The sequence below is a fragment of the Nomascus leucogenys genome, chromosome 8, assembly GCF_006542625.1.
Source record: "Nomascus leucogenys isolate Asia chromosome 8, Asia_NLE_v1, whole genome shotgun sequence".
NCBI classification, from domain to species: Eukaryota; Metazoa; Chordata; class Mammalia; order Primates; family Hylobatidae; genus Nomascus; species Nomascus leucogenys.
In genome coordinates, this window is record NC_044388.1 from 46,959,124 (window position 1) to 46,975,292 (window position 16,169).

At 50.3% G+C, this 16,169-nt stretch overlaps 1 protein-coding gene across 3 annotated transcripts in view; it reads left to right on the forward strand.

The window, feature by feature from the left end:
- The window catches only part of IKBKB (inhibitor of nuclear factor kappa B kinase subunit beta), a 60,450-nt gene that overhangs the window by 14,684 nt on the left and 29,597 nt on the right, over positions 1–16,169 (forward strand). For 2 of the 3 annotated variants that reach the window (XR_004031326.1, XM_030817190.1), the window contains exons 3-5: positions 2,578–2,672; positions 4,124–4,241; positions 7,422–7,491. Coding sequence is in view for 2 of the 3 variants with exons in the window: in XM_030817190.1 (XP_030673050.1) it covers positions 2,578–2,672; positions 4,124–4,241; positions 7,422–7,491 (283 nt within the window). In the remaining variant the exon portion in view is untranslated. The remainder of the gene's footprint in view (positions 1–2,577; positions 2,673–4,123; positions 4,242–7,421; positions 7,492–16,169) is intronic. The other variant, XM_030817191.1, reaches the window with a different exon arrangement.

Sequence of the window (16,169 nt, forward strand, 5' to 3'; positions counted from 1 at the left end):
TGTAATTTAATTGGATGAATCGTATGGTGCATGAATTATTCTCAATAGAGCTGTTAAAAAAAAAAAAAAGTAGGCATGCAAGGTCACCATCTGATGGAAAGCTTAGCCAAAGTGGTATTGGGCTTTGATGAAAGCAGCTTCTGAGAGTATTTTAGAGGTGTTAACAGTACCTCCTTTCTGGCATGGAGTCTACTGTTCCATTTCCACCTTTTTTTCTGAAGCTTTTGGTTCTTGGTGTCGGTGTTAAGGATTGGTTTATTGGTCAGTGACTCACTGGTCTTATTAGACAGCTTCTGGTGTATGTGGAAGTTTCCATTTTTCCTTTTCTTGCTGTGAGGGTCCTTGTTCCTGCAGGGATCCTGGCCAGTTTGGTAACTGTGAGACTGAGGTGGCTTGAGTGCTGTGGGAACAGCCACACTGGGAGGCCTTGCCACAGTCCTCTGTGTGTCTTTTTTTTTTTTTTTGAAACAGGGTCTTACTCTGTTGCCCAGATCTCCTGCAACCTCTGCCTCTTGGGCTTAAGCAATCCTCCCACCTCAGCCTCCTGAGTGGCTAAGACTACAGGTGCATGGCACCACACCTGGCTAATTTTTGCATTTTTTTGTAGAGATTGGGTTTTTCCACGTTGCCCAGGCTGATCTGTGTGTCTTTTTAAGTCCCATTCAGTACCATGTCTGTTGCTCACTTACAAGATTTATGATTCTTTTCAGTTTGTATCTTCATAAACTGAGAAAACAGAAATTGGCCTAACAGGGCCTCTAGGACATCCTTCAAGTGAGCCACAGTAGAGTCTGGTACAATTGTGAAATCTTCTCCTACTGCTGGGTGCCCTGTGCCACCCTGCAGGCGCGTCTCTTGCCCAGGTGTGTGTGCGGATAGGGAGTTTCATGCTGTAGGTACACAGGAGGTGCAGGATGTTGGTGCAGGTCAGCTTGTTTAGCGGTGGCAGGATCGGCTCTCAGGCTGGGGCTCCGGGAGCTGCTGCCTGGGGTAGCTGCTGCCCTGCAGTTGTCTTGGAGACCCCCCCCACCATGGCCAAAAGAGGTGACAGTGGTGCAGTGGTGACTCCCTTGTGGCAGCTGGAATGCCCGAGGCCAGAGCCGCTCTCCCTGCTGCCCGTGCCACAGCCTCAGGGCCTGCCCGTCTCCAGTGTCCTCACTCATGCACCAGGGAGAATAGGGGAGGCCGCCAGGAGCTAGTGGCTCGGCTCATGATTCACCAGCTGGAGGAGCCACCGCTGAGGATGGTGCCGGTTACCTCGGTACAGGTTAAAGCCCATGAAGATGGACAAGTCTATAATTTAACAAAGAGAAGAGAAAACAGCCCGTTACTCTGCAGAAAGTAACTCTTTGGCATGTGCACTGAAGGAATTACCTGTTACAGGAGTATAGCAGAGGGTGAGACCCTCTTGAGCTCGGCAGACCGTGGTGCCTATGCACCTGTGCTGGCAAGTGTAGAGGAGCAGGGCCAAGCGCCAGGGTGGGTGGGGCCGTCTGGCTGCAGTGTCGTGGGAAGAGTGGCTGGAAATGCAGATGGGAGCCAATCTCTGTAGGATGTTAAACAGGAGTACTTGGATGACCTGGGTTCCCTGCTCTGCAGGGTTACTAATACCTGCTAGAGGCTTGTTTTCAAGCCCTGAAAGATGGGTGTCAGTATTCCCATTTTACAGAAGAAACTGAGTCAGACCAAGTGGTTTACCCAAGGTCACATAGCTAGTAAATGGCACAGTTGGAATTTGAACCAGCCAGTGTTTTGTCTGCTATGTTATGCTTGCGTTCTCTCTGAAAGGAGAGAACTCTCACATGAAACAATGAAGACGCTCAATGTGGTGTTCACTATTAGGTTGAACCACATGCAGGTGCCATTTTTGTAGGTCAGTGTGGTCAATTATCAGCAGTGTCCCATGGGTCAGCCTAATACAGCAGCAGCCGGGGTTCGGACAGAGAAACCTCTCTGGGCAGGAATGGTCAGCAGAGGTTTCATGGCGGAGCCGGGAATGGAGCAGGGCCTTGAAGGCTCTGTAGGCTCTGGATGGATAGAAATGAGGTGGGAGAGGCTGGGTGCGGTGGCTCACGTCTGTAATCCCAGCACATTGAGAGGGCGAGGCGGGCAGATCACTTGAGGTCAGGAGTTCAAGAACAGCCTCACCAACATGGTGAAACCCTGTCTCTACTAAAAATACAAAAATTTGCCAGGCATGATTGCACATGCCTGTAATCCCAGCTACTCGGGAGGCTGAGGCACAAGAATCACTTGAACACGGGATGTGGAGGTTGCAGTGAGCTATTGTGCCAGTGCACTTCAGCCTGGGCGACAGAGCAAGACTCCATCTCAAACAAAAAAAAAAAAAAGAGAAAGAAATGAGGCTGGAGAGGTTGGGTGAGAGGTGGGGTGGTAAGGAGACAGCCCAAAGGGCAGGTGCTACGTGGCTGTCGATCAGGGTACACATATGACCTTGGAGCACCAGGAGGTGATTGCAGGTGACGCCTGGGGCCTGGAGACCCCTCCCGTGCAGCAGACAGCGTGGGATTTGGCCTGCAGCTCGCTCTGCTGGTCCCCACTGTGCTGTTTCTGTAGGAAACAGGTGAGCAGATTGCCATCAAGCAGTGCCGGCAGGAGCTCAGTCCCCGGAACCGAGAGCGGTGGTGCCTGGAGATCCAGATCATGAGAAGGTGAGGGCCTCGCGCACAGGGACCCAAGGGAAAGCTGGAGCAGCAGCCCCCGGTGTGTCTAGAAAGGAGAGTCTTGCTGGGCGCAGTGGCTCACGCCTATAATCCCAGCACTTTGGGAGGCCAAGGCAGGCGGATCACGAGGGCAGGAGATTGAGACCATCCTGGCTAACATGGTGAAACCCCGTCTCTACTAAAAATACAAAAAATTAGCTGGGCATGGTGGTGGGCGCCTGTAGTCCCAGCTACAGAGAACACCAGGGAAGGGGGAAGGCGTGCTGCACACTGTGCTGGGATTACTCCAAAGACAAGGAAACCCCGTCTCTACTAAAAATACAAAAAATTAGTCGGGCATGGTGGTGGCAGGCACCTGTAGTCTCAGCCACTCGGGAGGCTGAGGCAGGAGAATGGCATGAACCCAGGAGGCGGAGCTTGCAGTGAGCCGAGATCAAGCCACTGCACTCCAGCCTGGGCAACAGAGCAAGACCCTGTCTAAAAAAAAGAGAGGAGAGTCTTAAATATCTGCCCCTCCATCAGGGAGCCAGCCTGGCAGTCTCCACGGTGACTCTGCTGCTTCTGAAGACGCCCGAGGAAGAGCAGTTAAAGTCCACACTGGGCCTTGTTAAGGGCTTTTCATCAGTTTCATTGTATTAAATAAGTTAACACAGTTATCACAGTGACTTTTCTTTTGTCAGCAAAAATAGCCTTCTTTCCTCCTATATTTCCAGTTCCAAGGTGGTATGTGACCGTTCTCTGCTGTCATGCTGTGGCTGACATTTATTCCTCTAGTGTGGAGACGGGGCTGTCCATCTGCCCGGTGGCTGCTGACCCCCTAGCTAGCGAGGCGTGAGGTGGGCTCCGAAAGAGCCAGTAAGGAGGACACCAAGCAGGGGCTCCTCTGCCAGCCTCTTAAAAAGAGGAGGTGCCATTTGGTTACGTCATGGTTCCATTTGGTTACATGAGTTCCTTCTCAGACCCTTCTCTGTGTGCCCCCCTTGGGGTGATGTGTGTGCGTGAACCAACCTGCCGAAAAATAAACAGAGAAAAGAAAAAAAATATGAAAACAAAAAGAGCAGGCACCACCTTGTTTGCCTGCTTGCGTGTGTGACACATCCTCCCCATGTGGAGGGCATGAGATTGGAAGGTCCTCGTAGGAGCAGTTTGGCAGCACGATGAGGACTTGGGATATGGCGTGCACAAAAAACTGAAGTTACACGCAGTGCGCCCTCAGGGTCTGAGTTCTGGTGCTGTGAATGGGGCTGGGTGAGCGCCACTGACCCGGGCATTGCAGTTGGCCACCCGTCCTGGGCTCTATCTTCCTCTGTTTCGAAGCCCTGGGTTATCCTGGGCCTTTGTTGCTGAGACCTGGTGGGGGTGGTGGGGGTGGTGGGGGTGGTGGGGATGGGTCTGGGCAGGAGCCTGGCTCTGCTCATATCGGTTTTCCTCCTTCCTAGGCTGACCCACCCCAATGTGGTGGCTGCCCGAGATGTCCCTGAGGGGATGCAGAACTTGGCGCCCAATGACCTGCCCCTGCTGGCCATGGAGTACTGCCAAGGAGGGGATCTCCGGAAGGTGAGGCTCCCGCGGCTGCCAGGTGCACAGCCTGTCTGGGCAGGTGGGACACCAGGAAGGGGGATGGGGAGACCTTTCACTTCTGTCATCATCAGGAAGCTTGGGGAGCCCCAGCGACTCCAGCAGGGCCGCTTTACCTCTCAGATCCTCTGTTCCCTGCCCACCTGGGGCTGGTGTGTGTGTGAGTCAGAGGCGCTTCCGAGAACACCAGGGAAGGGGGAAGGGTGTGCTGCACACTCTGCTGGGATTACTCCAATGACAAGGAAAACTCATCACAGGTCTGGGCGTGGGGAAGGACTGGGCGAGTTCCAAAACAAATGCTTCCTCCCTGGGCATGTTAGGGCCACGTTAGGCCTTTGGTGCCAGCGCCACTGCTCTCCTTATTAGGAGGGATTTTATTCCAGAGATGGGACAGCACCACACACGGGGGCAGGGAGCATAGCAGAGAGGGAGTGGGATTCATGATCAGAGAGCTGGGCCAGGGCTGCAGACCCGCCCCAATCCATCCTACCCACCTGACCCACCTGGACTCATCTGTGGGGCTGTACTCTCCACCTTCTCACCACACCACCTCCTCTTCCCTAGAATGTTCACTTCTGGTGGGTGGATGGCAGCCCCTCCTGGTCTCAGGGGCAGTTGGGTGCCCTCCTCCCCATTGTTCCCTATGACAGTACCACACAGCCTGCTAGTACATGTTACCTCATTCGATTTCCAAAAGCTCACACATGGGTGCACAGGTATGGTTCCCACATGACAGGTGGATGTCACGGCCCAGAGAGGTTGGGCCTCACACAGCTGTAGCAGCAGAGCCTGGGTCCCAGCCCACACAGACCCAGCCACAGGCCACCTCTCCATCTCTGAGACTGAATAAGGCCATATAACGTTATGAAAACTGGAAGCTCTGAACAAAATAATATTTTTTTTTTTTTTTTTTGAGACACAGTCTCGCTCTATTGCCCAGGCTGGAGTGCAGTGGCGTGATCTCGGCTCACTGCAACCTCCGCCTCCTGGGTCCAAGTGATTCTCCTGCCTCAGCCTCCCGAGTAGCTGGGATTACAGGAGCCTGCCCCCAGGTGTGACTAATTTTTGTATTTTTAGTAGAAGCAGGGTTTTGCCACATCAGCCAGGCTGGTCTCGAACTCCTGACCTCAAATGATCGCCCACCTCAGCCTCCCAAAGTGCTGGGATTACAGGTGTGAGCCACTGCGCCCAGCCAAAAACCATTTTTATTTTAATTGAAAAAGAGGTCGGTTGCTCTGCGAGTGCACCTCTTCAGTCTGGAAGGGTCACAGTAGTGGGGGTGGGAGCCCAGATGTTTATTCCCGTTCAGTGGCCATTCCCAGTCACACTTCAGGTGCTGTTCTCACTGTTCCTCCAGGCCTTTGTGCCTCTTAAAAAAATTTTTTTTTCCACTTTGGGAAGCTGAGACAGGAGGATAGCTTGAGGCCAGGAGTTTGAGACCAGCCTGGGCAACATACCAAGGCCCTGTCTCCTCAAAAAATAAAAAATGAAAAATTAGCCAGGTGTGGTGGCATGTGCTTGTGGTCCCTACTACTTTGGAGGCTGGGGTGGGAGGATGGCTTGAGCCTGGGAGGTTGAGGCTACGGTGAGCTATGATTGCGCCACTGCATGCCAGCCTGGGTGACAGAGCAAGACTCAGTCTCAAGAAAAAAGATAATCCTGTCTCAGAAGAAAGAGACAGATAAATAAAATAAAGTAAAACTTTCCATGGGGCTTGGCCTGCCGGAGTGGCTCTCCCTGGAGATAGGCATGTCCTGGGAGTGGCACTCAGAGCAGGATATGAACACAGCCCTTGGCATGACCCACAATGAGAGATGGGGGAACTCAACAGCACTTCGATTTTCTCCTTATTTTTCTAACCTTTGACAGTCACCCATTACTAACTGCAGCTGTGTAGAGATAAAGCCATGTTGTAGTCAAGTGGAGACTTCTCAGAGGGCAGCCTGGAAGTAGGTGGGATGTGGCCAGATTACAGAGGGCTCTGAAGTGAGGCAGAGGCTTTTAGACTTGGTCTTTTAGGTGGCAAAGAGCCAACGAGCCAGGGAAGAAGAGATGCAAAGTTTAACATGACTGGCCTGGCCTGGGTTGCAGGATAATTGAGGGGAGGCAGGAAGGGCTCGCATCCTAAGGGAGCCCTGTCCTTGCTGTCACCCAGCGGGGTTGGGGGAGGACACTGTTGCCCAGTGTCTTGTTATCTGTTGTTTCCTTTGTTCCCTCTAAAAAGTTCAAATCTATAATACACCCGTGAGCACGGAGAGGCAGGCTTGGCCAGCACATGGGGACATGTAAGAGTCGATGTTAAAAGTCTACATGCTGGGTACGTAAACAGACTCTTGAGTGTTTATGAATATGACGTGAATTCCAACGGTGAGGCTCAGATGGGAAGCTCCTCTCTCCACGCTCCTCGGAGGCCAGCTCCCAGCAGCACACGGAGCCTCTTGACAGTCGAGGAGGCCAGGAAGGCAGGGGATTAAGGGCTTGGGCTTGAGTTTCAGATTGACCTGGCGCCGCATTCCAGCACTGCCCTCTCACAGCTGTGTGAGCTGACAGGTATCCGACCGTATAACCTCAGTTTCCTCCTCCAACATGGGGATTCCACCCGTACTTAACTCAGTGGTGGTGGTTAGTATTAAATGAGGTCACGCAGGGAAGGCTTTGCCGAGCTAATCCTTGCAGAGCTCTTCCAGCCCCTGGCACGTAGTAAGTGCTCAGTAACTGTTCTCTACTGTTACCATCACCCACATGGCTAGGAGATGGCAGGGCGGTAGTCGGAGGGTGGTTTCCAGTGATGCCCTCCCAGCCTGGCCTGTCTCTAGGACTCTCATGCACAGAGAATTCCTATTTCCTGTGCTTAGACTTCAGCCTGCCTTGCTCAGAACTGCAGCAGCTGGTGAGAATAGAACTTTACTCACCCCAGAGGCCCCTTGCTGTGAGGATGTGAGAGCCCTGGGGTGGTCAGGACTGCTTCCTCCTCCTCCTCCTCCTCGTCCTCCGGCCAATCCCTGTTAGTCCTGCTGCCCCCAGCTTCCTCAAAAGCAGGTCCCCTAAAGACCAGGGCCCAGGGTCAGCACTCTGGTACATGGGCTGGCGAGAGACACGTGTGGATTTCCAGTGGTTTGTGACCACCAGCTCTGATGCTGCTTCTCACTTTCTTGACAGTACCTGAATCAGTTTGAGAACTGCTGTGGTCTGCGGGAAGGCGCCATCCTCACCTTGCTGAGTGACATTGGTAAATCCCAGCCCCGGAAGTCAGGCTGTGTCCTTCAGGGAGAGTGTGGTGCCCCTGTGAGTCCCTGCAGAGCACTGCAGGCAGACACTTCAATCCTTTGGTCTCTGTGGAAGGGGAATGGGAGCCCCGGGAGGGGGGACCCTGGTGGAGTAGGGAGGTCAACAAAGAGTCAGCCAGACAGACGCTGAACTCAAATAGGTTTCCCTTCCTTCCTGATTAACTCATCAGGTGAATTATGATGTATAGGGAATAACAGATTTCCTTTCCCATTATAAAGCTCCCCTCCCTCCTTTCCTGGAATGGCCAGCGCTGGAATAAGTTGTCATTCGAATGAGTTTTGTCCCTTGGCAGTGAATTTTTCCACTCCCACGTTGGCAGTTCTTTGCCAATGAGAGGCGTAGGAAAAACTGTCCTTGTTTAATCCCTTGAATACTGTTGGTGTCCCCAAATGAGGGCATCTGCGGCACCCTCTGAGAAGGCCAACCTGGCCATTCATGGAGAAGAGTAACCTCAGCCTGCAGAGGCCAGTGGAGCCTCCTAGACCCTGGCGCCCACTCAGGAGGGGTCTGAGGGCTGGGCGCTGAAGGTCAGCACCTGGCCCCAGCCTGGGGAGACAGACGTCACAAGGGAGAGGAACTTGCTCAGGGCTTTTTTTTTTTTTTTTAAATAATCTCCAAGGTTGTTGGTGCAAGTTGATAGTTGGTGTCTAAGGTTTAGAGTTATCGGAATTTATCTTTGACTCTTTGCCTCCAGATTTGGAGAATGATGCCATTTTCATCCCTCTCCTACCTCAACCTTTCAAAGCTGTATACATTTTTTCTTTTTGTTTGCTCAAGCTTTTTTTGGAAAATTGTCAAATATATAGAAAAGTTAAAAGAGTAGTACAGCAAAACTCACATACCGTTCCCCTTGGTTCACCAGATGTTAACATTCTCCCTCATTTGTAAAGCTGTCTTCTCTAAGCCAAGGCCTGGAAGGGTTGATGGTCCAACACTTTGTCTTGCTAGTGTGGGTCTGGTCTCTTCCTGACTGCTGCTTTTGCCAGAGGAGAAGCAAGAAGGAAAGGAAGGGGAAAAGTCAGGCAATGACATATTTAAGGTTAAGATCCAAATAGTCTGACACAGAAAATTCCCATCTTGCTCTATGCTGTGTCTTCGTCCCTTTGGGTGAAGTTCACATGGAGGATAAGTTGACATTACACCAGTTTTATTTGACTCGAGTGAGCACCTAGTGCTGGCCCAAGGGACCCCCTGCACATGGCCCGCATGAGTCTCTTCTCTCTACCTAGAGCATAATCCATCAGTTAGAAATTCCACTTGTTTTCTTGACACCCTGACCCAAGGCTCACCCATCCACATTTTGCTTGGAGGCTTACTTGATTGTATTTTTTACCTCAGTGGCAATATTCTTCATTTGTTCTCTGTTGAATTGGGTTGAAGGCAGGTTAGCAGTCTTGCTATGAAAAGCACTCTTGCTTTTCACGGGTGATTTTCATTTTGTTTCTCTTTGGTTAAAGCTTTGTCAAGTTATTATTATTTTTTTTGGATGTTTTTGTCTCAGATATTTTTCTTTCACTCCTTAGGCTATTGATGACTTTAGCAAGTAGTTATTACAAAAGTCTTTTTTTTTTTTTTTTTTTTTTTTTGAGATGGTGGCTTACTCTGTTGCCCAGGCTGGAGTGCAGTAGGCGACCTCGGCTCACTGCAACCTCTGCCTCCCGGGTCCAAGCGATTATCCTCTGTGAGCCTCCTGAGTAGCTGGGATTACAGGTGCACGCCACCACACCTGGCTAATTGTTGTATTTTTAGTAGAGACAGGGTTTCACCATGTTGGCCAGGATGGTCTCGAACTCTTGACCTCAAGTGATCCGCCCATCTCAGTTTCCCAAAGTGCTGGGATTACAGGCATGAGCCACAGCGCCTGGCCAAAAGTCTTTAAATAACTGGCACAAGTGCCGGGTGCGGTGGCTCACGCCTGCAATCCCAGCACTTTGGGGGGCTGAGGCGGGTGGATCACAAGGTCAGGAGTTCAAGACCAGCCTGGCCAAGATGGTGAAACCCCATCTCTACTAAAAACACAAAAATTAGCTGGGCATGGTGACGGGCGCCTGTAATCCCAGCTACTCGGGAGGCTGAGGCAGAAAACTGCTTGAACCCAGGAGGCGGAGAGGTTGCAATGAGTCAAGATTGCGCCATTGCACTCCTGCCTGGTGATAGAGTGAGACTCTGTCTTGGAAAAAAAAAAAAATTATTGGCACAACTGCACATAACTCTCAGCTTCCTCATATGGTTGTTTATTCTGCAGGTGCTTTGCTGCTGATACTCACAGAACCTCTCTGGTTACGTATTCTTTTGGTCTGGGTCCACTTTGAATTCAGTTACTATTGACTTGTGTGGTAGCTTTTATATTATTTTATTCAAATTGTGTGTGTGTATGTATTTAAGTTACACATAAATTAGAATAATGAAAACAGGTAGGTTCTTAAGTGCTGATGTGCTACAGGTCTCCTATAGATAGGTAGGTGAATATTAAACTCTGTAGGTTGCTGATTCTCTGTCTGTCTTCTCTGTGACCCTGAGTTGGAAATAATTTGACTTTGAAGTACTAACTAGTACATTACAGTTAAACTTCTTAAGGGCACAAACTTCAGTCACTGCTTATCTTCAGCATCTAGAATAGCAGTATATAAGCTTCTCTATAAATATTTGTCAAATGAGAGCTGGGCACAGTGGCTCACGCCTGTAATCCCAGCACTTTGGGAGGCGGAAGCAGGCGGATCACCTGGGGTCAGGAGTTCGAGACCAGCCTGACCAACATGGAGAAACCCCATCTCTACTAAAAATACTAGATTAGGCCAGACGTGGTGGCGCACGCCTATAATCCCAGCACTTTGGGAGGCCGACGTGGGCAGATCACGAGGTCAGGGGTTCGAGGCCAGCCTGGCCAACATGGTGAAATCCCGTCTCTACTAAAAGTACAAAAAAAACAAAAAAACAAAAACTAAATTAGCCAGGTGGGGTGGCACATACCTGTAATCCCAGCTACTCGGGGGGCTGAGGCAGGAGAATCACTTGAACCCAGGAGGCAGAGGTTGCAGTGAGCCAAGATCACACCATTGCACTCCAGCTTGGGCAATAAGAGTGAAACTCCATCTCAAAAAAAAAAAAAAAATTGTCAAATGAATCAAATAAATCCTAAAGGAAATTAAGTAAGGACCTAGGTTTTTTTTTTTAAATCAAATGTCCACACATCATGAACAGCTCCAAGTCCAATACTAGCTCCTTTGCTTATTAGCAGTGTGACCGTGGGCACGTTACTTATACCCTTTTATTAGCGGTAAAATGGGAGCGTTATTCACCTTGTTAGAATTGTTGTGGAATAAAATGAGGTGATATAAATAAAGCTCCTAGCACAATGCTCTGTTCCTGCAGAATGTGCAGTCAGCAAGTGTTAGTTCCTTGCTCATTTCCTTCCTGCTCTGGATTTCGATTTTTGGCCTCCCCTTTTGGAAACCTTCAGTGCCTTCTTTAGGGCATGACCTGAGGCTGGATCCAGGGAACCACATGGATGGGTGCCTTCTGAGACTCCCGTCCTGGAAGAGGCCAGCCTTCCTCAGACCTGTTCCTGTCTCCGCCACCTTTTGGGTTCAGTGCAGCCCCGGTTTTGTTTTTGAGGCTACTGATGAGCTCATATTTTACTTTTATCCCTGTTTCTGATTTGTATTCTAAATCCATTAAATTTCTTTTTGCAAGGATCTGGTGACTGAGCCAGAGTTCATCTAACAGCTCTTTTGTATTTTGGAACATTTCCTGAGCATATTTTGTTCCAGTTTGTTCCAAGTGCTGGCCCCACATTTCCTTTGTTGGAGTTGCCACTGCTGTTCTCTGCCAGGTTGACTTCAGATAAGTGGCAGAGCCACACCCTTGACCGCTGGGTCCGGATTCATTGCCTCTTCTTCTGGATTAAACTGTTGGTCCCTACTCTCTTCTGTGCCGCTAACCTCCCAGAGACACCCGCTCAGAACAGTGTCAAGATAACAGACAAGGATAGGATTTTTCCACTGAATTTCAAATTGCCCAAGAAGATGCTGCAGAGTGCCTGTGAGAAATGAGCAGATGGCTGGGCGCGGTGGCTCATGCCTAGAATCTCAGCACTGTGGGAGGCCGAGGCAGGTGGATCACCTGAGGTCAAGAGTTTGAGACCAGCCTGGCCAACATGGTGAAACCCCATCTCTACTAAAAATACAAAAATTATCTGGGCATGATGGCGTGTGCCTGTAGTCCCAGCTACTCAGGAGACTGAGGCAGGAGAATCGCTTGAACCTGGGAGGCAGAGATTGCAGTGAGCCGAGATCGCGCCATTGCACTCCAGCCTGGCAACAAGAGCGAGACTCTGTCTCAAAAAAAAAGAAAAAAGAACGAGCAGCTGCCTGGCGGGCACAGAGGTGAGCCCCCTGCATCCTGGCGAGGACTTTTCTGCCAGACCATCACTCCATGCTGATAGGAGACCTGGGACCCATGTGGAGCAGCTGGAAATGATATGGACTGCCACATAATGTGACCCTAAAATAGCTCAAGGAAGTTATATATGAGTGGACTCTGTTTAAACAGTCTTGCTCATTATCCTTTGGAAAACATTGGCGTGTGTTTTATTTTGTCCACAGAGGCGCAACATTCTGGGCACTCAAGATTGCAGCGCAGGCTGTGGCGCTCTCTCCTGCCTGATGGGGTGTGGCTCTGCTGGACAGGCCTGGGCCTTATCAGATCTTAGGTTGGAATCAGCCTTCGTGGATTCTGCAGGTGGCCATTCTGCTGTGGTGACACCATCCTGTGCTCCAGGCCTTCGGGAACCCACCCCTCTGTTGCTGTCCCTGCTTCCTTCTCTGAGCCCCACCTCTGTTCCTACTGGAGCTGCTCCTAGCAGGCATCCAGGACTTCAGCGTTAAAGAACAGAGGGTTTCAGAGAAAACATTTGGCTTTGGGGAAGGGAGCTCCATTCCAGGAACTGCACATCAGGTGCACTGTCTAGCATTGTGGATCTTCTGACTGGTTCCGTTGAATGCATCCATCTGACTGAAGTGTGGATTATAGCAAAAGATCATTTGCGCATAAAGCTTTTTGGAAAGCATAAGTAACCAGGTTAATAAATACAGTAACAATGAGAGAGAAGACAGCTGGCCCTCAGTCATGGCTTCACCACTTTATAGCTCTAGAGCCTTGGGCGAGGCATGGAATGTCGTGGCCGCAGTGTCCCCTTCTTTAGGATGAGGAGTTTGGACCTCCGAGTGCTCTCTAGGGCCCTGTATCCCTCTAACAACTCCATTTCACTGTCCAGAAATCTGGTTTTCAGGATGGTGGCCACAGGACATCTCTGACATCCCCCAGCTGGCGGCCTAACTGCTTCCCACAGGCTCTGTGTCTCATCTCCACTGCCTGCCCCGGCGTTCGCCTGTCCGTCCTTCCCTCCCTACCCCTGTGCTGGCTGCCCACTGCTCCTCGACGTTCTGTTTGCCCAGCCGTTCTTATGGCCTGTTTCTCACCATATTGTTCCCAAAATCTGGAATTCAACCCTGAACTCATCCTAAAGTCATATCCATGTCCGCCAGGTCTTTCTTCCAAAGTCACTTCCAGTAGAAGCTCTGGTCGTCTTCTTCAGCCAGGTCCCTCCTGCCATCCCCTCTCTTGTGTCATGGTGCCGCTTTCTGCCCGCTGCCCAGGACCGAGTGTCCGTGTCGAACTTGGTCTCAGAGAGTCAGCCCCTGCTCCTGCTCATAGCCTTGCATTATGGAGGCTGCAGACTGCTGCTTCCACTGATTCAATGTCAGAGCAAATCCCTGCAGCGACCTCCTCCCTGGCCTGCTTAACCCTGTGTGCTAACCTACCCTTCTGTCTTGGAAGGGCACTTCCATCACAGTCCGCTCTTAGATAAAGGCCCAGCCCCTTCACCGTACCTTTCTCCCACTCATGGCAGCCAGCCCTGGGCATGACCCACAGGACCCACCCCCCAACCTCTGTGCGTGACCCTTGGAACCCACCCGCCAGCCTCCAGCGTGACCCTCAGAACCCACCTGCCAATCTCTGTGTATGACCCACAGAACCCACCTGCCAGCCTCTGTGTGTGATGCGCAGAACCCACCCGCCAGCTTCTGGGCATGATCCTCGGAAGCCACCTGCCAGCCTCTGCACGTGACCTGCAGAACCTACCCGCCAGCCTCCGTGTGTGATTCCAAACCCACCTGTCAGTCCCTTGCTGGCCTCGCATGCATTGCCCCTTGTGGAAGCTGTTCTTGCACCTCCCAGAGACCCTGAGCCTGCCCGTCCTTTGGGCACAGCTGCAGACCTGCTCCTCTGTGGGGACTGCCTGGCCTGGGGCCACGGGGATTTTTCTGTGGGTCCTTCTGCTCGTGTCACCTCATTTGCTCCTTTGACGCTTGGTATTTCCATTACTGCTCTGTGATTTCTGTCTGTGCCTTGGCAGTGAGGGCTGACTTCCGGGTTTGGGGCCAGTGGACCAGACTGTGCAGGAAGTTAGGAAAAGGCTTTGATTGAGTGGCATGTTTCCCATTGTGTGCAGATAGTGGACACTCGATAGAGCCTCGCTGAGTGAATTAGTGAAGTTGTCGCACTTTCGCCTTGGCACCCAGTGTTACTGCCTTGCTGCCCCACTGATTAATCGAAGGCTATTTTAGCCAAGTAACCGTTAGCCAGATGCATTCTCTCTCCCCATGTCCACAGCTGGCCTTCCAGTCTGTTTTTTTTTTTTTTGGGAAGCCCAGTGACATTGAAGTGGCTGGCACAGTAGGACCCAGGCAGTGGGTTTTACCAAGGGAACGGACATCCCGTTGCCTTTCTCACTCGGTGACTTGGATTACCAGCCAGTTGACAGCCATCTTTGTACCTTTCTAACGTCTATCTCAGCCTTGTGGACCATTTATCTTTCCACCTGTTCTCTATGGAATGTAGCTCAAAAATGTTCTGAAGGGAACTTAGTCATCCCTCTAAACTTGTGATAGAGATTCATGGACCCACCCTTATAAAACTGCTTTCTTCTCGGAAGTCTAGCTGCTCTTATCTGTTCCCCAGTTTGTGGTTTGTCATCTGAAAAAAATACATAGGGCTGTGGGGCTGTGATTCAGAGCTGTGATTCATCAGTAAGACCCACAGGATTGTCAGTGTTCTTCAGTTATGTGTTCGTGCCTTCCTCATGAGCCAGGGAAAGGCTGGGGTAACCACCGGAGCACAGCTCCTGAGGAGGGTGAGAGAAGGAGGCTGTTATCTTCCTATGGCAAGTCTGCCATGTGGACCCACTCTGTGGAAATGCACTGTGTCATTTATCTTAGTTTTTGTGTTTTTCCTGCATACACTGCACTGTGTCGTTTATTTTAGTTTTTGCATTTTTCTAGAAGCAGGGTCTTGCTCTGTTGTCCAGGCTAGTGTGCAGTGGCATGATCATGTTTCACTGCAGCCTTGAACTCCTGGGGTCAAGTGATCCGCTCACCTCAGTCTCCCACGTAGCTGGGATGAAGGCGTGCGCCACCATGTCTGGCTAATTTAAACTTTTTTTTTTAGAGACAGGGTCTTGCTATATTGTCCAGGCTGGTCTCAAACTCTTGGCCTCAAGGGATCCTCCTACCTCGGCCTCCGAAAGTGCTGGGATTACAGGCATGAGCCACCATGCCTGGCCTCACTGTATAGTTGTGAATAACTATATAGTTTGCAGTGTGGTGCTTCTACCGCTCTTCTCTGTAATGGGAACATGAGAAATTACTTGGTACAGTTTTATGCTTTGTGGTGTGGCTTTCAATTTTTATAAACATGTCTTACTGCTATTGCCAGGGATTTAGATTTTTAATAAACTTCCAGATACAACAGTATTTTTCTTCGTCTCAGTGTCTCATTTTTCATCAAATTTAAACAAAGTTAGATTCTCTGGGCTTGAGACAATTTTGATTCATTTCACTTTGGCTCTGAAGTACTGTTTTGTAAAATGTAGCACAGTGATACTGAACCAAGCTTTTTGAAAGCTTATTCTCTGCGGGGAACATTTAAGAGGACTTGCCTATCAGAATTTTTATATTTCAGTCCCAGAAACTATGTGTAACAATACCTGTTGGATTCTTTAAATCTGGACTTTATTAAGTTGACAGAGGTATTGGAGAATAGATGACCACCCCGAAATGAGGAATAAAGTTTGTTTTGTACAGTTGTTTAAGCATAAAAATAGACAGATATTAATAGTAGTCAGAGTATTCCGTTACCAACCTCCTGTCCCTCCTCACTGAAGATCTGGTGACAACTCTAATCCATGTGGCGTAGAGAGTGGTGCCTTTGGTCTGATCCGAATGCTCCTCCTCTTCACTGGGGGGTTCTGGGGACATCTCACCTGCTTGTGCCCTGGGTTTTGCCCTGAGATGTTATGCCTCCAGCTCCGGGGGCCTTGTCTTAGTCTGGGCATGTGTACTTGCGCAAATTACAGTATCTTAACTTCCATACATTCTGCTTTGGAAAAAACTAACCTACACTTTTATGTATTACATCCTGATACTCTCCAGCAGCCTGTCATATACCAACACAGGTCTTTTGTGAACCTCTCAGTTAACAGACACTTTGAGTTACCGCATGGCCTTGCTCTCTGCCAGCCAGTAGTTCATATTCAACAGCAGTGCCATCCCCATCTGC